At 38.4% G+C, this 23,127-nt stretch overlaps 1 protein-coding gene across 5 annotated transcripts in view; it reads left to right on the forward strand.

The window, feature by feature from the left end:
• sgsm2 (small G protein signaling modulator 2) overlaps positions 1 to 23,127 on the forward strand; it is a 138,990-nt gene that overhangs the window by 83,682 nt on the left and 32,181 nt on the right. For all 5 annotated transcript variants that reach the window (XR_005993009.1, XR_005993008.1, XR_005993012.1 and 2 more), the window contains exons 4-8: positions 9,571 to 9,738; positions 13,986 to 14,053; positions 16,433 to 16,581; positions 16,691 to 16,825; positions 22,509 to 22,633. Coding sequence is in view for 2 of the 5 variants with exons in the window: in XM_041807628.1 (XP_041663562.1) it covers positions 9,571 to 9,738; positions 13,986 to 14,053; positions 16,433 to 16,581; positions 16,691 to 16,825; positions 22,509 to 22,633 (645 nt within the window). In the remaining 3 variants the exon portion in view is untranslated. The remainder of the gene's footprint in view (positions 1 to 9,570; positions 9,739 to 13,985; positions 14,054 to 16,432; positions 16,582 to 16,690; positions 16,826 to 22,508; positions 22,634 to 23,127) is intronic.

Genomic DNA, 23,127 nt, shown 5'->3' on the forward strand with positions numbered 1-23,127 from the left:
CTCAGCTGATCAGATTGTACTGCCTCCAACTAAATATGGGCCAAATCAAAATAGAAAGTTTGTTTGTAGAGTTCAAACACAAAAGGGTTAGATAACTTGTCTTAAACAAGCTACTGTATATGTGTAAAGTTGGATTTCAGTGTCCCTCCATTAGAATGGATGCAGTCATCATGAAGCTGATCACCAGAAGGAGAAAGCACGTCATTCAGATCCAGATGTCTATTAATTTACTCTGACATATTCTTTCTCTCATCTATACTAATTTGTCAGATCTAAATGTAATCTGGCTGTAATCACTGAAATCAATTCGGATAGCTACAGTTGAAACCAGAAGTTTACATACACTATATAAAAAGGCACATAAACTTTTTTTTCTCACTGTCTAACATTAAATCAGATTAAACTTTTCCTGTTTTTGGTCAATTAGTATTACCAAAATTATTTCTATTTGTTAAATGCCAGAATAATAAGAAAGATAATTTTTTAGACAATTTTTTATTATTTTCTTGAGAGTCAGAAGTTTACATACATTTCATTCGTATTTGGTAGCATTGCCTTTAAACTGTATGACTTGGGTCAAATGTTTTTGATATGCTTCCACAAGCTTCTCACAATAGTTTGCAGGAATTTTGGCCCCTTCCTCCTGGCAGAACTGGTGTAACTGAGCCAAGTTTGTAGGCCGCCTTGCTCGCACATGCCTTTTCAGCTCTGCCCATTAATTTTCAATAGGATTGAGATCAGGACTTTGTGATGGCCACTCCAAAACATTGACTTTGTTATCCTTAAGCCACTTTGTAACCAGTTTGGCAGTATGCTTATGGTCATTGTCCATTTGGAAAACCCATTTGCACCCAAGCTTTAACTTCCTGGCTGATGTCTTGAGATGTTGCTTCAGTATTTCCACATAATGTTCTTTCCTCATGATGTCATCTATTTTGTGAAGTGCACCAGTCCCTCCTGCAGCAAAACAACCCCACAACATGATGCTGCCACCCCCATGTTTCACAGTTGGGATGGTGTTCTCAGGCTTGCAAGCTTTCCCCTTTTTTCTCTAAATGTAACGATGGTCATTATGGCCAAAAAGTTCAATTTTAGTTTCGTCAGACCACAGAACATGTCTCCAAAAATTAAGGTCTTTGTCCCTGTGTGCATTTGTAAACTGTAATCTGGCTTTTTTATGTTTCTTTTGGAGTAATGGCTTCTTCCTGGGAGAGTGGCCTTTCAGCCCATGTGGGTACAGGACTCGTTTGACTGTTGATAATGACACACTCTCACCAGCTTCAGCCAGCATCTTCACAAGGTCTTTTGCTTTTGTTCTTGGGTTGAGATGCACTTTTCGGACCAAAGCACGTTCATCTCTGGGACACAGAAACCATCTCCTTCCTGAGTGGTATGATGGCTGGACATTCCCATGGTGTTTATACTTGCGTATAATTGTTTGAACAGATGAATGTGGCACCTTCAGGCATCTGGAAATTGCACCCAAGGATGAACCAGACTTGTGCAAGTCCACAGTTCTCTTCCTGATATCTTGGCTGATTTGTTTTGATTTTCCCATGATGTTACACAAAGAAGCAGTGTGTTTCAGGTGTGCCTTAAAATACATCCACAAGTGTGCCTCTAATTAACTCAAATGTTGTCAATAAACCTATCAGAGGCTTCCAAAGACATGACATCATCATCTGGGCTTTCCCAAATTGTTTAAAGGCATAGTAATTTTGGTGTATGTAAACTTCTGACTCTCAAGAAAATAATAAAAAATTGTCTAAAAAAAATCATTTTCTCATTATTCTGGCATTTAGCAAATAGAAATAATTTTGGTAATCCTAAATGACCAAAAACAGGAAAAGTTTAATCTGATTTAATGTTAGACAGTGAGAAAAAAAAGTTTATGTGCCTTTTTATATAGTGTATGTGAACTTCTGGTTTCAACTGTACATGTTGACATTTGATGACATTTTGAATTCATAAAGAGTAATGGCAGAGTGGAGCATTGCAGTGAAGGAAGGGAAGCAGCTTGAAGGAAGTGATGTTTCAAATGAGGCTGTTAACAGGTTTGTGGATTAGACACATAAATCCAAACCAGGAGCAGGGGCTTACCAAAACCCTTAGTACGCTTATCTATAACCTGTATGTGCAGAGTACCACAACATCAAAGATAATGAACAAAGCATGGCTCTCAGTTTACTCCATTTACATTTACTTCTTTAAATGTAAAATGGCTTAGTGTTGGTCTCAGAGTTTTTATCCTGTGGGAAGCTCAAACAGGAAACTTCTTGAAGTCTAGTAGGTATTTGAAGGTAACTGACTGTTACTCGTATTCTGACATCACCAGACCTGCCTCATGTTGAAAGAAAAATGAAGAGAACACAAGACTAGGAAAAAGCAAGCTCACAATCTTTCAGTCCTCAGTGCTTTAAAATCCAACTCCGAGATATCAGCTGATGTGTTTTGCATACCTGTGTGTGAGCACGCCCCTAGGAGGTGTATTGTGAACTTGCTCATATACAGTATGTCCCCTGATATAAAAAAATATCACTGTGCTACATACTTTGGAGTTTAGATCAGGTATTAAGATGGTCCAAAACACAGCAGGCCTACCACCACCTGAGCACCAGACATGTGACTTTTAAAAACATCCTTGTGCATTAAGTTTGTGCAAATTCATTTACTACTTACACATTATGAGTGTTGGCCATGGATATGACTCTGCCAGTAGAATGGAAAATAGAAGAGACACTCAAGATCCATATCAAGATGCTTTGCTCTGGTTGTACGATAGGGCCTTTACATTTCCATGTTAATGTTTGCAACTTTAGAGACAACATGTTAGATCAGTGTTATTCAGCCCAGCTCAACAAAAGAGCCATAATCTAAGAGGTGAAAAGTGGCAAAAATGGGTTAAAATGGCAGTAAAAATAAGTTAATGGAGGCAAAAATTGTCAAAAGTGGCCGACATTGGTGAAAAGGGGCAACATAGGCATAAAATGGCAAACACTGGGAGAAATGTGGCGACAATTGGTGAGAAGTGATGAAAAAACTAGTTTCAGGTGCCAAAAATGGGCATGGGCAAAAAGCAGCAAAAGGATGGCTAAAATGGGCAAAAAGCAGCAAAGGCTGGCAAAATGCCAGGGGTGGTTGGGGCATTTAATTGCAAAAGACAGCTTAAATGGGCAAAAAGTGGCAAAAAAAATGCAAAAAACGGGCAAAAATGGACAAAAAGCAGGATAATAGTGAGAAGTGACAAAAAGAAGTGGCAAAAATGGGCAAAAATTAAATAAATCTGTCAAAAAAAATGCAAACAAGGGCAATGGAAACATACAGACAAAAAAAATAAGGTTGACAATTTAGTATGACAATTTAAGCCTACTGTGTAAGTGTGGGAAACAAACTGATTAAAGTGACTTGCCTTGGATAATTTCTGAGGTCAAAGTTTCCTTTTTAGGGTTTTCCAGGGCGATAATATTTCAAATTAAGACATAAAAGAGCAACAAATCCTCACTGAGGAGCTACATGTGGCTCATGAGTCATGCATTTAGTATCACTGAGTTGCATTAACCTTAAAATTTCTGTTATTATCATCAAAAATCAAACGCTAATTATAAATATAAAGATATCTTAATTCTGGTGGGATTGATATCAGCAGCAGTTAATAGTTTTACAAATTACCTTCATCATACAGTCATATTATGATGCAAAATTATATTTTAAAATACCTAAATCTTGAGTGTCAGATACTCACAGTTAAATCCCACTCTCATCGCAGGGATTTTCAGTTTATAATTTGTTGTGCTGTCTATGTAGCTTTAAAATAAATAATAATAAATTAACAACGCTAATAAACATTATAAAGTTTTCAAATGTACCTAAAAGTTTAAAGAAGGACCCCCAAAGTGTAGTTGTGATTGTTCTGCCCTATATAAGGTTTCCTTTCAGAGTAAATGTCATGAGGTCATTAATGTCGAAGGAGTTTATTCTTATGAGAGCATAAATCTGTTCAGCAAATGTCAGCGCAGTCTGCCTGTCCATGAGATAATAAGATGTTCGCTTTGCTCAGCTGACATTTGACCAGAAGGCACAAGAGTTCAGGTCAGGACACCAGCCCATTGATGGTATCATCCTCTCACTGTCATTCATCCTACAGACAAAGTAACTGGAGTTCAAGTTTGAACCAAGCAGAACCCTACAGTGCTCAAAAAGAAAGCTAAAGCAGAAGTTTAAAAAACTGCCGAATCCTTTTAAACCTGACATTCAATGTGGGAATTCACACTGCTCAGACCCAGTTTTGGAAGTCGTAGGTCTGATTTATGTAATCAGGCTGATTTTCAGCTTGATTGTCAAGCTTTATTTAATTATTTTTAACACAACGTTGGATTATTTCCTTTCATTTGGGCAGTTTGTTTGGAGTATTTACGATTTTGATAACTGATTAACTATGCACTTTTGGTACTTAATCAAAATTTCCTCCTTGGATTGAACATCTGTAGCAAAGTACAGTGTCCGATGGCAAAGGTGAAGCAAAGGTGGACAAAAGTATGTCCTTGGATAAAGAAAAACCCACTACCCCTCAATTTGATCAATCTTTTGCTACAAGTGGGAAGTCACTAACTCACTGGACAACTTCGCTCATAGCGTAAAAGTGATATAACATCAAAAACAGTTCATCGGACATTAAACAAAGGAATCCCAGCAGTGATTGCCATACAACAGTGACATCAAAAGTAAGTGAATACATAGAAACACAGGTACAACAAGTCATAACAATTTGCCCAAGAGCATGGTAGAAAAAGTCTGCACATATATCCTCCCACATTTGAAATAGCAGTGAGCAGAGCTTAGATTGACCCTCCACAGCAGGGGTGTCAAATCTGGCCCGGGGTGCAGTTTTACCCAACCTGCAGGATCATATCATATTTTAGTTAGAACTGGCCCACAGGTCTGATTTCTGCAGATTTCCTCCAGTATAGAAATAAAAATGTTACCTTGAAGATTCAAAATATCCTTTGTTGTCATAAAACTTTGAAAAGTAAAGAAAGTAAAGTAAAGAGTAAAAATACTGAGATAGAAAGTAAAGAATAAGGGAGAGAAATTAATTTGTGTTTTCATTTAATATTTTCAATTTGCATCTCAAAATTCTGAATTAAACTTAGGATTTTGACTTTTCATCTCATACTGTAAACTTTTAGATTCCAATTTTAAATTTTAAGTCACATTTCTAAACTTGATGAATCATGATTTGAAATTTAAGCTCATGTGTTGCCCTTTTAAACTCTTAACTTTGACTTTTAATCCCATATTTTGACTTTTTAAACTCACAATTTAGAATTCTCATACTTTGACCTTTTAGATTCAAATCTTAAATTTTAAGTTATATCTCAACCTTTTAAACTCAAAATTGTGCTTTTTATCTCATATTTTGACCTTTAAAGTCATGATTTTTATTGTCTTTTTTAAAATGTTCTTTATTATTGCTGTGCAGCTCTCCGGGGACTGGGGAAACCATGCTTCTCTTGACTTCTCCACTGTATATGAGGGCACATAATGGCAAATGATGACAAGATGACAGGCATTAACACTGCATCTGTGCAACATGATAGAAGCATCTGACATCACCATGGCAACAGCAGGCATGCCTGATTTGCCTATCACCAACAAGAGAAACCCTGGCACGACAAATGTGCAGTCCATAGCTGACAGGGCATATCTGATGATTTAGCTGCTAGTCAGCTTGTGTTTGTTGGTGATGCTGAGTGTGTGTGTGAGAGAGTGAGAGTGTTTTTGGCTTTGTTTCTGTTCAAGCAATGCAAATACTGAAACACATAGTTCTGACTACAGGTTTCATCTGTGTTACTTTTCAAAGGAAACTTTATTGACATTGTCAATGCTCTGTCCTGTTTTAACTTGTACACCATTCATACAGTGAGCTCTCAGGTCATGCTTAATAGTAGGATGGGAAAGTGTGAGCACATAAATTGTAGCTTTGGTTGTGTGTCATAATTAATTCAGTCATCCAGTATAAGATGACATTCCACCTTGACATTTAAACAGTCCTACAGTGTATGCCTGTCCTCAGGCCTTATGATACAATGCAGTAGAAGGAAAAATGTTTGCAATTGTAGTCTGAATAGCTTGTCTCTGTTTAGAGCTGTAAGGGGATTGTCTTTAATAACATCCTTTATGGTTATATAAAGCCAATAAGTTTTACATTTATTTGCATAATCACGGTACTGTGCTGGGTTGACTGACAGGTGCGTTGTCACTGTTTATTCATGCTTCGCCTTAGCTCCACCATATTCTCTGTACATTAAACTGAGACTACACCCATCTTTTATGCAGTCTGTGAACATAAAAGAGATAATAGATGAGGAGGAGATTTCTGCCACTGCTTCACCCTGCAGGCTTTGCATCCATCTTATCTCTCTGACATCATTCTGATTATCCTCCAACCCCAGGAGGACTGTGAAAATCGTGACTTAGCTGAATCACACACACACCCAACACACAATATGCGTACATAAAATGAGGCTGGGATTTCTAGCATCGTGACTGTCCCCTCCTCAGCTGAGACTCACAAACACACTGTCATTAGCTTGTTGGGGACAAGTGTGTGAATGCTTCTGTCAGAGATCAAACTGAGTCTGTGATGAAATTGCTCCTCCCTTCGTCCTCTCATCATGAATTTGACTCCATATTCATGAAAGCCTTGAGTCGGCATGAAATAGCACCTTTTGTTTGACACAGAGAGGATTCAAAGGAAACCAAGCAGTGATCATCCGTTATGAATGAGCATGTGTTTTAATGAATGGAAGTATTTAACATGCCATTAAGCTGCTAACTGCTGCTTCTTTTTGGTTAAAATCTCAAACCCTTTCAGTCAAGGCAGCTCTACAAGTCTACAATGACTGGAAAATCTTTGAAAAATCTCCTGCATTTTCGAAGGAATGACACTGCAGACAAAAGCTCTTTTAAACATGCACTCAAGAAAGTCTTGAGATTTCAGTCAGGTCTGGCCCAGAAATCTCCATCCGGATATTCTTTTCAGCGATATGAGGGTTAAAGTAGGCAAGATATGTTATAAGGAGAGTTGAATTTAACACTGTTTCTGAGTGTATTGGGTCCTAACCATAATTGGTGTTAAATTAATCCTTTGCCAACTGTTAAAGTTTTATAGTTAAATTAACTGAAGAGTGAAATGTAAAACTCGCTTACTCTGTATAGTGTCATGAACACTACACAGGCGAAACTATGAATGTGTAGAATTCACTCCTAGTAATGTTAATAATTAAATCAACTCTACACTGCAATATCATCAGTGTTAATTCAACCCCCATAGTGTTAAATCAAACACATTCCTCAAGTTTATATAGCTATCTTGTCAGGTTCTCTAATAGTTTAAGTTTCTAACACATTTATGAGTTGTAAAAAGAGGAGGGTTAGTACAAGGGGTCAAAAATGTTGGTGAAATGTAACCAGGATCAGGTGCTCTTCAGGATGAGTGGACAAACTTTAAACAGCAAGCGCTGAAAAGTGACCTGCCAGATTATTGCAAATATAGTCCATAGTAGAAATGGCAGTCAAACCTGAAGAGGACATAATTATGTCCTGATGAAGATTTGTGGTGAGTCGAAACACATCCCTGTTTAAATAAAGGATTTTTATTGCAACAGAGGTTTGTCTGTCAGTTTTGACAGCCATTTCTACTATCGACTATATTTGCAATAATCTGCCAAGTCACTTTTCTTTTTTTGTGACATTTTAGAGTTGTTTTAACACTAAGTTATCATGTCAAGGGGAGGTGTTTTTTAATATAGTATAGCACAACTACTGCATTACAATGCATCTCAACAGTCCTTAATTTTACACCATAAATGAGAATATCAATAGCAAATTCACATGTCCACATACAAGAATTCTGCAGATCAATATGCACATTGTCATGCAGTGCCTAATTATGTAGCTTTAGTGACCATCTTTACACAATAACCCTACCGGCACCATAGGTGGGAAGTCACTTACTCAGAGAACAACTTCATTCATGGTGCAACACTATTTAACGTCAAACTACAACAATTCACCAGACACAGCAAAGGAATCCCAGCAGTGACTCCCTGTACAGCAGGCAAAAACAAAACTAGGGGGCGACAGGTTATCAGCCTGACCAATTATTGAGGCTGCTATTTGGCATTTGGCCAATTAGTATCAACATTTTATTTTAGCGATGATCAATAAAGTTTAGTTCACCAAGGGGTGCACTGCTGTGGTTACACTGTAAAGTGTGTCATCTCCTCTGGCTGTATTTTCATTCTCAAGTCTCAACAAATGTATTTTATACAACACAATCTGGTTGGCTAGATGTCACATGATTGCTCCCATATCAACCCACAGTGAGCATATGGCGTCACTTTACTGCTTCTACTGTGTTGCATCGTGCTTGTTCTCATGCTTAGCGCTAGGGCTAAATTGTTTATTTTCCTTTATTTTTTTGATTGTGCCATTTTAATTTTGCCACATTACATTTTGAACATCACAATAATTGCATATCCGTTCCAGTGTTTCATGAACTACTTATGATTGGTATCAGCCATGAAAAACAGGACTGTCGACTCCTTATCAAAACACATGTAAACACTCTGCCCAAGGGCATGGTGGTAAAACTCTGCCTTCATATCCCTAGATTTTAAATGGCAGTGTGCAGAGCTTAGAGCTCAATCAACTCTCTACAGAGAGTGATGGATCAACACTGTCAACACTGCAGGCCATTTCACTCAGAATGAGGTTAAAATTACACTCTGAAAAGTTTAACACTGAGATTTCAACACTGCAGTTTTAATTGTGAAGATGCAGGCTATGCTTATAGTTGGCTAATTATTTATGATTAGTAAACCAGTCATCTTTCTAAAATCTCCAAAATTTAAACTGGTCAAACACAACTTTAGGGCTGATGTCCAGTTAATCTTGTGCATCATGCTTTAGTGAGATTTCCAGTTTTGAGAGAGGACTCTGGTTGCTGGTGAATAAATCTTTCAGTGTGCGGTTTGCTGAGTTGGTCATATTGTTACTCTCCACACACTGCAGAACAAAAATGTTCAGTGAGTACTATCTGTCATCATATTTTGGCTCTCTCAAATTTCCAACATCTGTTAAGGTTTAAAACTCTTTTGTTGTGGGCCAGACTGAAACTGCAGAACAACTTCAGCAAACCTGCTTCTGTAGCTTTGTTAGAGTGAAGCAGAATAAAAGTAAAACACTCTCTCTTTTGTGTGCAGTGATGTCTTTGTTTGGACTTTGGAGTGAATACACTGCATCTCTTCAAAGTTGACACAATGCAATCTGGGTTATTTTTTTAATGTGGTTCAAAACGAAGAGCATCAGAGCTTTTAGTGATTGTGTTTGTCTCGCTAAACCTTAAAGTTCTCAGTTTGTCCTGGCTAAGTAGTGAAATAAAACTGCCCTAGACTTTTTGGCTAAGATGCAGTTTTAAAAGTCCATCGACAGCATTTCTTGTTTGAAAAGTGCTACATGAAAAAAGTTATGTTTATTGAAGGTTTTATTTTGCTTCATGTGCTGCAGGAGAACCCAGAGCGTGAGCCACGAGCCCCTGAGAAGACAGGGTTCGTCCACCACCAGCCGCCCCCCTCAGCCTCTCTCTGCACAGGCCATCAAACACATCTGGGTCCGCACGGCTCTCTTCGAGAAGGTCCTGGACAAGATAGTGCAGTACATCGTAGACAACTCCAGGTGATGTGCTTTAGTGACTCACAGCTCGTCTGCAGGCTGTGTTTGAGCCAAATGTTGAACAGTACGGCTGAATCACCTGTTTAACATTTCCGTTCTGCTGCTGTGCTCACTGTCTGGCTGCTTTGTTCTACAAAAACAGCACACTGTTCATGTTAGCTGCATCACACAGTCTGAAATGATGCTCTTGTACCTCTTCACCAATCAAAGACTCACACATGAAGAGGGTCAGCAGGGTTCACAGACACACAACAATGTGAATCAGACTATTTAAAGAGAGAAGCATCCAGATGGAGTGCTGCTTTGTGATGGTGTAATTTTATTTTTTCTGTTGGTTACTCACTAAATATAGAAACCTTGACAATATGTCCAGACTAAATCTGACAAACTGTAGGTTTTTATCAGCTGAAATGCACATTATGTGCGATATTGTTGCGCGAACAATAACAAAAGATGATGAGTTATGACATGCCCAGTTCACAGGGCCTGTTTGAGTAATTTGAAGGCCCCAGGCAAAGACCAGAAGAGGTCCTTACCCCATTAGTTAAATTTTAGGAGAAAGATATATAGGTACATCTCAAAAAATTAAAATATCATGAAAAAGTTCAATATGTTTTGTCACTCATTTCATAGAGTGAAACCCATATATTATATAGACTCATTACACATAGAGAGAAATAATTCAAGCCTTTATTTCTTGAAATGTTGATGATTATGGCTTACAGATAAGAAAACCCAAAATTCAGTGTCTCAGAAAATTAAAATATTACATAAGATCAATAAAAAAGGATATTTTAAACAGAAATGTCAGGCTTCTGAAAGATATGTTCATTTCTATGCACTCAATACTTGGTTGGGCCTCCTTTTGCATGAATTACTGCATCAATGCGGCATGACATGGAGGCGATCAGCCTGTGGCACTACTCAGGTGTACTGGAAGCCCAGGTTGCTTTGATAGCGGACTTCAGGTCATCTGCATTGTTGGGTCTGGTGTCTCTCATCTTCCTCTCAATACAATAATCTCAATAATAATAATAATAACAATACCCCATAGATTCTCTGTGGGGTTCAGGTCAGGCCAGTTTGCTGGCCATTCAATCACAGTAACACCATGGTCACTGAACCAGCTTTTGGTACCTTTGGCAGTGTGAGTGGGTGCCAAGTCCTGCTGGAAAATGAAATCAGCATCTCCATAAAGCTTGTCAGCAGAAGGACGCATGAAGGTCTCTAAAATGTCCTGGTAGATGGCTGTGTTGACTGTGGACTTCAGAAAACACAGTGGACCAACACCAGCAGATGCCATGGCAGCCCAAATCATCACTGACTGTAGAAACTTCACACTGTACTTCAAGCAACGTGGATTCAGTGCCTCCCCACTCTTCCTCCAGACTCTGGGACCTTGATTTCCAAATGATACTGAATTTTGGGTTTCATAATCTGTAAGCCATAATCGTCAACATTTCAATAAATAAAGGCTTGAAACAGTTCACTCTATGTGTGATGAGTCTATATACATCTCCACATTCCACATTATTATGCAAATGATATTTTTCTCAGATTTTCCTAAATATTAATGCAAATGACAGAATATTTTTCAAGTCATCAGCCATTAGAGCATAATTCAAATGTTTTTGAACAAACTTCATAATGACAAAAATTATTAAAAAAAAAAAAAACTCAAAATGCACTGTTCCACATTATTAAGCACAACAGCTTTTTAAAACATTTTATAGGTTATAAAGAACTGAAAATGGTCATTTGTAGAAATTGCAGCATCAGGGGATCATATTTACTGAAATCAAAGCTATTTCAATCAAAAACATCTTAACAGGACAAGTTCCATGTTAACATAGGAGCCCTTCTTTGATATCACCTTCTTTGTTCTTGCATCCATTGAAGTTGTGAGTTTTTGGAGAGTTTCTGCTAGAATTTTTTTTTTTGCAGGATGTCAGAATATCCTCCCAGAGCTGCTGTTTTGATGTGAACTGCCTCCCATCCTCATAGATCTTTAGCTTGAGTATGCTCCAAAGGTTCTCAGTAGGGTTGAGGTCAGGGGAGGATGGGGCCACACCATGAGTTTCTCTCCTTTTATGCCCATAGCAGCCAATGACACAGAGGTATTCTTTGCAGCATGAGATGGAGCATTGTCATGCTTGAAGAAAATTTTGCTACAGAAGGCACGATTCTCTTTTTGTACCATGGAAGAAAGTGGTCAGTCAGAAACTCTATATACTTTGCTGAGGTCATTTTCACACCTTCAAGGACCCTAAAGGGGCCTATCAGCTCTCTCCTCATGATACCGGCCCAAACATGACTCCGCCCCCTCCTTGTTGACGTCCCGGCCTCATTGGGACATGGTGGCCATCCACCAACCATCCACTACTCCTCCATCTGGACCATCCAGGGTTGCACGGCATTCATCAGTCAACAAGACTGTTTGAAAATGAGTCTTCATGTATTTCTGGGCCCACTGCAAACATTTCTGCTTGTGAGCATTGGTTAGGGGTGGCTGAATAGTAGGTTTATACATGACTGCAAGCCTCTGGAGGATCCTACACCTTGAGGTTGTTGGGACTCCAGAGGCACCAGCAGCTTCAAATACCTGTTTGCTGCTTTGTAATGGCATTTTAGCAGCTGCTCTCTTAATCCAATGTATTTGTCTGTCAGAAACCTTCCTCATTATGTCTTTATCTGCACAAACCCGTCTGTGCTCTGAATCAGCCACAAATTTCTTCACAGTACAATGATCATGCTTAATTTTTCCTGAAATATCGAATGTTTTCATTCCTTGTCCAAGACGTTACACTATTTGACACTTTTCAGCAGCAGAGAGATCCTTTTTCTTTCCCATATTGCTGAAACCTGTCCTGCTTAATAATGTGGAACATGTGGAAAAGTGCATTTTGAGGTTTTTATTTTTAAAAAAATAATAGTATCATCATGAAGTTTGTTCAAAAACATTTGAATTATACTCTAACTGTTGATGATGAAAAATATTATGACTGTCATTTGCATTGATATTTAGAAAATCAGAGAAAAACGTTGTTTGCATAATAATGTGGAACACGGTGTAATATATAAGTTTCACTTTCTGAAATGAGTGACAAGAAATATTAAACTTTTTCATGATATTCTATTTTTTTGAGATGAACTTGCATACAATTTTAGAGTGTGTTTAAAGCTGGACAATCAAAAGTGCAGTTGAAAACTTCTGTGTCATTTTTGTATTGGCATTATTAGACTGTGAATGATGACAATAGGGTTAAAATTCCTGAGATAAAAAAAAGTTTGGTTATTTCTTTTCACAATGTCATGAGTAATAAGTATAAAAACACACCTAAAAGCAGGAAATGAAGTGTTAAACCTCTGCATTTTCTAGGGGGGAATCCCTAGATGCCTCTTCTCAAAGAACTGTAGTGTGGCATCTTGGCACCACCAACCCACCCCCTCCAAAAATCTCCTGTATTGGCAAGTATGGTAAATACATACCATCAGGGTACGACAGAGTCCTGATTTAATTTTTCTAAAAAGTAATCATCAAAGGAGGCAGACTTGAGAAGCTCATATCTACTTGGAAATGTTTTGTTGGGAACACTAGATCCATGGGGATCAGGGTATGGAGGCAGGAGTGCATTGTAGGGGGGCATTTGAATATCAGAAGCAGCCAACAGCAGAGAATAACCGTGGTCTATGACAAGTAAGCAGACGAAACATGAATGAGATACAGCACCAGTCCAGTAGCACTCCTAAGTAGCTGTCTTTTGATCTATTCAGTATTTCTATGGCAACGATAAATGTGTCAGTGACGGCGGCTCCTTAAGGGTGGTCATAATGACAAGACACAGACCATCACAAATTAAGAATTCATCTGACTTTAATCATTTTTGTAAATATTTGAGTTCATGTAAGTACTCAACCAAAAACTATAGAAATATTGTAGTATCTTCAGTGCAAATTGTACCTTTGAATATGCATGATTAACACTTGAAACTTAAAAAAATAACTTTATTTTTTGACTTGAAGTCTATTTTTTGTTTGGTCAACACAATATGAGTAACACATAAATGTATCGTCCAAGCAAATGCTTACCCAAATTTCTGAAACTACCCCTCTGTGGTTATTATTAGCTGTACATAAATGGTTAAGTGATGCTTTCTTTCACCTTACATAAATAGCCCAGCAGGACTCCTCATTAGAAACAGCTGACATTTAATAATGACTCACTGTTTTTGTGTGTTTTTTTTCTCTAGTAAATACTATGAGAGGGAAGCTCTGATGCATGACTCAGTGTTCGGACCAATCCTGGCAGCCCTACTGGGTGAGTATTTTACACTGCCAGCATCTCCTCAACTAATGTGCTGATGTATTCATGTAAAACAACTAACAGGTGAACAAATTTGGCACTCATTACCGGAACTGCACTCATAAAAATGAGCTCAAATGCAACCACTTTAGAGCTGTTTAAGGGCAGACAGTTTAAAGCTGCCTCATTTGAAAATGTGACAGCAGGCAGAGACAACAGGCTAAAGTTTAATAAGATGAGAAAGAGGAAGAAACAGGACAAACATCATGTTAGAAAAAAGCAGAGCAAACATGAAGTTGCTGGAAGAGATGAACGTCTTATTCATGGACTAAAACAGGAAAGAAGGTGAAGACGAGGCAGACTGTGAGGTTGGAGAGGGAAAGAACAACACGTGCAGAGCAGAAGAAAAGAGGACATCTGGTGGATAAAAGAGGAAGAGCTGGGGCTAAATCAATCATGAGGCTGGCCAGATTTTAAAACTGGAAAACAAAATCTTCATATTCAAATTATATGAGTGAAAAAGTCCAGAAAAACATCCTATTTCAAAGAATATAGCGCCTAAATATATTTCACAGACAAACAGGCTGCCAGCGCAGAAGGAAACATTACTTCAGTCTTTTGAATTTGGCATTAATTCTCATTTACAGTCATTTTTACTCAATGCAAGCAGTAACGGGCCTTAATTTTTGCTGGTAATCTGTTGGAATGGGATGGTCTTCTTAACTTTGCATGAAAAAATGGCTTACATTGTCATGGGTACTCTGAGTGGAAATTAGACAAATTTGCTAAGAGTTTTTGCTGTGAACTTGAAATCTTAATGGAGCAATATTCATGCACCCAATATGCGGAAAAAACCTCCAAATGTTACTAAGCTTCCCTCTCTGGTATCATACAAGATTTTTAAAGCTAGTGTCTCAACCACTTAACAAAGGCAAATACAACTACTCTATAACAATGATAAGAATAAAAATAATTGTTATAATAAATCTTTATTGATAAAGCATGTTTCAAAACAGACACAAAGTGCTTTACAGAACATAAAACATGCACAGCAGGTCAGATTAAAATCAGAAAATTCCATGGGACCAATTATGTTTATGCACCAAGCAATAAAATAGAAAAAATAAGTAAAAATAAAAGCTGTGTTGGTGTTGGATAATTAAATATAAAATCAGTGCATTTCGATACCGATATAAAAGGCTTCAATTAAAGCTTAAAACATTTTGGATAAAGTCAAACTATGCAGAATAATCGCAGTAAAAAGTCAAATCTTTCCCAGTGCATTTGTCAAACTTCTAGTCAGAAATGCATTATATGGCCAAACATATTTGGCCACACCTGTTAATTATGGTATTCAAGTGTTCTTATAAGACCCGTTGTCACAGGTGTATAAATCAAGTACGTATCGATGCAGTCTCCATACACAAACTTTTGTGTTTCAAATGGGTCAGTAAAAAGAGCTCATTGACTTCAAGCCTTGTTCCGTTTTGGATGCCACCTTTGCAAAAAAAGACGGTTTGTGAAATTTCATCCGTGCTGGATGTTCCATACTGAGTGTAAGGAATGTTATTAGAAAGTGGAAGCATTTAGGAACAACAGCAACTTAGCCACAAACCACCTAAAATCACAGAGCGGGGTCAACGACTGATAAGGTGCATGGGGTGTAAAAGTTGCCAATGCTCTGTTGATTCCATCATTGAAGAATTTGTGCTGGCATTAATGTAAGTAAAATATCTATGCAGCAGGAGCTTCATGGAATGGGTTTCCATGGTCAAACAGCTGCATGCAAGCCTTGCGTCACTAAGTCCAATGCTAAGCATCAGATGGAGTGATGAAACAGATTCCCACAGAAACACTCCTAAATCTTGTGGAAAGCCTTCCTAGAAGAGTGGAAGGTATTCTAGCTGCAAAAGGGGGACCAACTCCATATTAAAGTGTATTTTAATACAATGTCATTTCAGTCCCTGCTGGTAAAATGGTCAGGCAGCTAAATATTTTAGTCCATATAGTGTATGTCATCACACGTAATGTTCATCTAATAAGCTAAATTCACCTGGAGAGTCTTAATACACATATTATTTTAAGACATTAAAGGCAAAAACAGGGCCTGCATTACTTTTCATATATATAAAAATGTTATACAGTTGAGCAAGCAAAATTTACCAGAGTCTTGGAATGATCTCTATATCCGAATTAAATGAAATATCTCATTTTAAGACATTTAAAAAGTATATTTTACATCCTCAGGTCATTTTTGCTTATAATATCCTGAATTAACATTTTTATCTGGACCTCTCAGGTAAATTAAGCTTATCTTAATAGATTGAAGTTCCTCGGTACACTTCAGTTTTGCAGGGAGTATCTTGACTTAGACCTTGAATGTGTGTTTTTCAGTGGGCCCCTGTGCACTGGAGTACACCAAACTGAAGACTTCAGATCACTTTTGGACAGACCCGTCAGCGAATGAGCTCGTTCAGCGTCACAGAATCCACGGAGCTCACAGAGGACAAGACGCTGCAGCCGGACGCCGACCAGCGCTAGGGGTGAGTGAAGAGATCATCTGTTTTAGGATCCACTTGGATTTCCGAGATGAGTGCTGCTTTTAAAGTTGTTGCTCATATTAGATGACTGTTTAACATCCTTGCTTTGTAGATCCGTAAGAGGCAGTCAAGTGGCAGCATGTCCGAGGATCGGTTTGCTGCGTCAGCGCGGGAATATGTTGAGTCCCTTCACCAAAACTCCAGAACTCACCTCCTGTATGGCAAAAACAACGTGCTGGTGCAACCGGTATGTCTGCACACACTCAGTTTGTGAATAAGGAAGACTTTTTCACACAGGCACTCCTGAAAATATTTTTTAAAGTTACACAGCAAGTACCAGGAAGCTTCCCGAGTTGCTCTTCTGTACATGTCCCTCACATCAGGAAGTCTTACCTGTTGGACATGAATGTAGAAAATATTAGGAGTCGGGTCAACTATTTGGTGGTGGCTGCCATATTGAAAACACTGACTAACCACAGAGCAACCTATAACAGACAAACAGGTGGGGCTGAGGTGGGTCTTAAGCTTACCAGGGAAACAGCAATGACATGCTAACCTGCAGTCACATCAGCTGTGACCCTAATTTGGCAGAGCTGGAATCACACAAAAGTAAAGATGCACACCTTGTATAGTGCCAGCAACTGTCTCTTGGTCTGAACAACACTTACATCATATCTAATATTGTGAATGAAACAAGCCAAAACTATGATGACAGTGTTTGCTTTTATATACTTGTACCTGTCACAGCATAAAGAAGTTACTGGTGAGCAGAGGTGAGCTTCAAAGAGAATGAAGCAGCTTCATTAAATTGAAATACTTGCTCACTGGTTGCATGACAGAAACATCTTCCTTCTGGCCCACTTGCCTTTAGTGAACTTTTCCGAATAGTAACTGCTTCATCCACACACCAGCTCATCCTGACTTTTTGCTGAAATTTTACCAGTATTATGGATGGAAAATCTATACAGTTTTGTTGTAAAATGCATCCATTTTCAACACAAATGAGATGATAAATGAGATTACTGGCTCTTTTATTTACACACATCTCTTTCCAGACACACAGGTAAAATTTTCTTACTGCATTCATTTTTTTAAAGTAGTTTAGGCCTTGTCTTTTTTGCTTTCGAAATTGTGATATAAGAGTTCAAAATGTTCAAAATGTTAACCCTGCAAGGATGATGGATGTGCTAGATTCTACAGTATGTCTGTCAACAGGCAAGTCCACCTTGCAAAACTAGCATGGTTTAGTTGAAGCAACTGTGAGCTTGTAAACTATGGCAACCTGTGAGGACATTAGCTTGGATGCTGCTTTAGTGGTTAGTTTTATCAGGCCTGGACATTTTTTTTGACAAAAGAAGAGCAAAGAACAGCACTAGAAATCTTTCTTTGTTGAAAAGATGTTTTTGTTCCTCTCCCAGTCAGCTTCAGCATGAGTTTAATTTACCATCTGGCTCCACCGATAGTGAAGAATGTCTGCCTGTCAAGCTTTGGTTACTCCTTGGTGGTGGCACACGCCTGCTACAACATATGACGTATGTTTTGTTGCTCTGATTGGTCTATAATGTATGTAAATGAAATAACAATGTTCCTCCAACACTGTCTAAGCCTTCTTTTTAAGGTTCTTCCCTTCTCAAACACCATGCATGGGCTGTTACCCAGACGTATGTGATTTATTGGAGCTTTTCCATTACATTCAGTGGCTTGGCTCAACTTGGTTTGAACCAGCACAAGAAGCCAAAATGTTGGTGGAAAAGTAAATCAGCACGGTTTGGGTTGGATCAATGTAGCCGAGAGTCATAGTGGGAAAGCCTCAGATAGATTACAGATTACTTTACAGTAACAGTTCAGTTTCATTTAAATTGAAAGGGATATCCAATAGTAAAGCATACAACCATAGACATCATGTTTGTTCAGCTGCAGGTGAAAGTGATGCAGAAAATCATCAGATCACTGCGATAGAATGAGACGTGTTATGAGATATGATATTATCTGTGAATCTACACTGTTTGCCTCTGGCTGCTGGTCCTCAGACTTTGTGTAAATTCTCGTTTTCACCATTTTAAAGACTCTTCTTTTAAATGTAACACATTTCCATGTACTGCTGAAGATGCCTTGAAGCAGAAATCCAACAGAAACCTTCAAACATGCCGCACATACAGCAACACTTTTCACCCACTCACCTGCCACACACATGAATTGCAAATGTCGGTTACATCATGTATCATTTTGCTGCACACACACACACACACACACACACACACACCCACACACACACACCAACCATCCTTTGTGTGTGTTGTCTTTGCTATGAAAGCTGTCTTTCTCCAGTCTGAAATGTTTCTACTGCTGTGTGTTTGGCCCTGAATGACTAATGAGCACAGATCTGCCTCCCACAGAGCCCGGCCTCTGACAGACACATGCTAACATGCAGCTGATGATGCACGCTATGTATGCTAACATCTTTGTATACTCACATATTCTCTGCACAGAATCTCATTAGTGTCATGAGCCTTTTCAGACACAATGAAAACTACAGGAATTTTTCAAAAAAACAATTTAAATGCATTTCGTGAATACCAAATATTATTGGCAACTGTTTATTTTCCCTTAGGTAGGTATAGATAACAGCAGATAAAGCTTTGTGCTTCACCCTCTAAGGTCAAGGTCAACTTTAGGTCATGAAATAGAGAATACTGTCAGTGCTTTTAAGTATTTTTTACCTAAACAATTGTTTTTTTTTTTAAATCAACAAGCTGGAAACCTATTTTTAGTCACTGAGTGTTAAGTAACCCATCACAAAATGATGCTGTTTGCAAAGGGTTGTGGAGCAAATACAGCTTAAATCTTCTTTTAGCCTTTTTACACGTGGACTTATCTCCTGAAAATATCCATCATCTTTCTGTTGAATTGCATGTGTCAACACAGGCAGCCCTTTGTCAAATTTCCACCTGAAGTGGGGTGACTTGATGTGTGAATGCTGCAAAAATTATGAAGGAAAGCTGACAAGGGAGAAGCTAACAGTGATGTCTAAATCCCATGTCTGCTGCACGACCAGTTCAGTCTTTGTGCTTGAAATGAAGCTGCTTCATACGCTTTCCTTTTACAGAAAATGCATCTTAACATAGCACCTTCATGGGTGCTCTTTCTAAGCAACACTGTGATGACTTTTTTGCCTTTAAATCAATGCTAGATGTAGGTCAACATATTCAAGGCATCAAGAAAAGAGCACAGATGAGAATGGCATGCTAAAAACAGAAGGAGGCGGTTGATTAAGTGCATGAAAATGCACTGCATGCGTGCCAGTTATAGGATATAAATGTGATCTCTCTCTCCTTCTTGCATGTGGTTATTTTCTGCTATGTTCACATGTTGATTCACTATGACTTAATGCAAAAGGTTTACTGAAGGGTTGGTAGGAAAAAAAAAAGATCAAATCACAGATTAACTTGAAGCTTGAAACCCCAAAGTTAAAGGTATCTTTATTACTGCCTAAGAAGGTAAATTTGTTGTGCAGAGAGGAGGTAAGTGTTCTAAAGACCCACTAAGGACATGAAAACAAAGGACACTAAAACACCCACTGGAGGTTACTGTACAGGTGTTGGTTTCACAATTGCAGCTGACGCCAAAAACTTCAGGAAGTTCTGTGTGCTGTGTTTGTGAATAGGGATCAAGCATAGGACTGTTGCTTCATTTGCCATCTTGAATATCTAGGAAAAATTGTGCTTTGCCGCACACCAACTTCAAACACCATCTAAAAAAATGTCTCAAATCAAAGCAAACCTGCAGTCACTGCTAGGTGGATCTGCTGCAGCATGTGCATACATATACAGTGCTTAACAAATTTATTAGACCACCCTAACCAAAGTAAGGTTTACGCCACAGCTACCCTAAATTAACAGCATTGGTAATTACCAAAATCATTTTTTATGTTTCTTCAATGGTTAATCAACAATATGTAGAAGCTCTTTAACCCAAATAATATTTTTAATGCTAAAATATAATTATTATTGTTATCCATGAATTTTCAAATTTACTGATTTGCAAAAAACTGAAAAAATAATAAAGCACATTAATATTTCTTGATTAATATGTCAAATTATAGTTATTTATTTGCATTTCTGAACAGAAGAAAATAGTTTTAGTGGTTGAATGTTATGCTTGATTAATTTCTGACTTCTCAGAGAAGCCCAGTGAGCCAGCTCAAATTTGGGTATAAAAAGGTGAATTAAGTTTGAAATTCCTAATTCCTGTTCAAAATGGTAAAACGTGGAGAGCTCACTGAAAATGAAAGAGTCCACATTAAAGCACTTTATGATGCTGGATGGTCTCTGAGACAGGTGGTGTAATAAATTTGTTAAGCACTGTACATTTACATTTACATCCTTTTAAAATAAATAAATTCAACGAAGGCTTTGCTTATAAGATGCTCACTGGGTTAACCAAGCAGCATGCTTTGACTTTCCAGGGATCACAGTGTTAGAAACCCCCAAAGATAATTAAAGACAATAAAATTAAGTTTGGCAACCCACTCCTTGGCAGTGTAGAAGCAAATAAGGATTTGATAAAAGCTTCAGACTTGAAAGGAGGAAGCTGGGGTGAAGGAGGTGACGCGCTGCCAGCACCAGCTTGGTATGATCAGCACTGGTGGAGCAGGGATCAGTGAGAAGGACATTATTATGGGAGAACAAGCTGTGATTTGTTTGCAAGTACTGGGAGATAATAATTCAACCAACTGGCAGTCACCTGACTGCAGATGGACATATGACTATTGTGTCCTGCCTGAATTAACACTAAGCTTCATTTTTAGAAGTGCATGCAGAGGGCTGCACAGTGACACAGGGGTTAGCACTGTTGCCTCACAGCAAGAAGGTTCCTGGTTTGCTTCTTGGCCAGGGAATTTTTGTGCAGAGTCTGCATGTTATCCTTATGCATGCAGGGGTTCTCTCTGGGTACCCTGGCTTCTTCCCACCACCACAGACATGCTCATACTGTGAGCTAGTGACTCTAAGTTGACCATGAGTGTGAGCATGCCTGGTTGTCTGTCTCTGTATATCAGCCCTGTGATTGACTGGTGACCAGTCCAGGGTGTACCCCGCCTCTCGCCCGATGACAGCTGGGATAGCGGTAGGATAAGTGGTGTACAAAAGGGATGGATGGATGTCTACAAAGGGCTTCAATTTTTGCTTCTAAAGAACATTTAATCAACCTTGGCCTAATTACTTTCAAATATAAGGTAAAAAAAAACATTTGGAATGAATTTAAATGTATTTAAATTATTGCAGCTCTTGGGGTTGTTACTGAAAGCAGAGACATGGGAAGTAAGTTGACCTACCAGTTACCTCTTGAAAATGCAAAAGAATGAGCATATTGATTGCATTATTCAACCTCTTTTATGGGTTTTAAGGTTGTCAACATTCTATTACTTCAATACACCTTTTTGATGCCACGTTACATATATCTTCTGATTTTTTTGTTAATATTTGAAAACTTTTACAAAAAAATGTAATCAAAACTTCTACTGTTCAAATTCTTACGTTGGTTGACAGGATAATACTGTGGGTGATAACATGGTACAAATTGGAAGGAAAACAAAATTACAAAAGAAAGAAAGGGGTTTCTGCATTGCCAATTTGTTTAGACAGTATAGAGAAGTTTGTTTGATGGCATTTTTTAATATTTAATGACAAGAAATTTGGCAGTATTAATTGCCCATAACTTATTTATTTATTGCTATGGTATTAAAGCAGGTATAAATACCATTTTACCTCATTCTAGTATTGAATCATAAAAAATTCTGGTATTGTGACAACTTCACTACAGAGTCTCACCTTTCTGGTTTCGATCTTAAATTCTCTTATTAAGCGCCATTAAATCTTCAAAATCTAAATCTAACATCCAGATTCTTCTTCCTCTGCTTCTTCCATTAACAGAAGAAAGACATGGAGGTGTTGCGGGGCTATTTGTCTCTTCACCAGGCCGGAGAAAACCTCACCCTGAAGTGGACACCAAACCAGCTCATCAACGGCACGCTGGGAGACTGTGACCTGGAGAAGAGGTGGACAAGACACTTTCCTACACAACTTTACATAATGTAGACATAATCTCACTCAATCCTGTGCAAAAAAAGCCACATTACAACGGCAAAATAAGACATCTACTCCCTTATACTAGCTATCTAACTTGCTTCTCTCCACTCTTTCAATATGTTTCCAGTTGCTACGATGTAATTTTAATGTCTACTCAGAATTGATCTATAGAATAAAATATCTAAAGCCATACAAGTTGAATTATATACATGCAATGCATTCATGATCTTTTGCACACTGATGAGATCCACCTCTGCTTAAAGCCTGTCTCTGCATTGAAGCCATGTCATAGCATTCACCATAGCCTTGGACCCCATGCAGAGGTCTAAACATGTAATCAGTGGCGCGCCGGTGGTCGAGTGGTTGAGGCGCGTGCCGTGTGCGCGGGTGACCCGGGTTCGGGTCCGGCCCGTGGCGCTATTTCCTGCATGTCTCTCCCCGCTCTCTCCCCTGTTTCCGACTC

Source organism: Cheilinus undulatus, linkage group 2, assembly GCF_018320785.1.
Source record: "Cheilinus undulatus linkage group 2, ASM1832078v1, whole genome shotgun sequence".
Classification (NCBI taxonomy): Eukaryota; Metazoa; Chordata; class Actinopteri; order Labriformes; family Labridae; genus Cheilinus; species Cheilinus undulatus.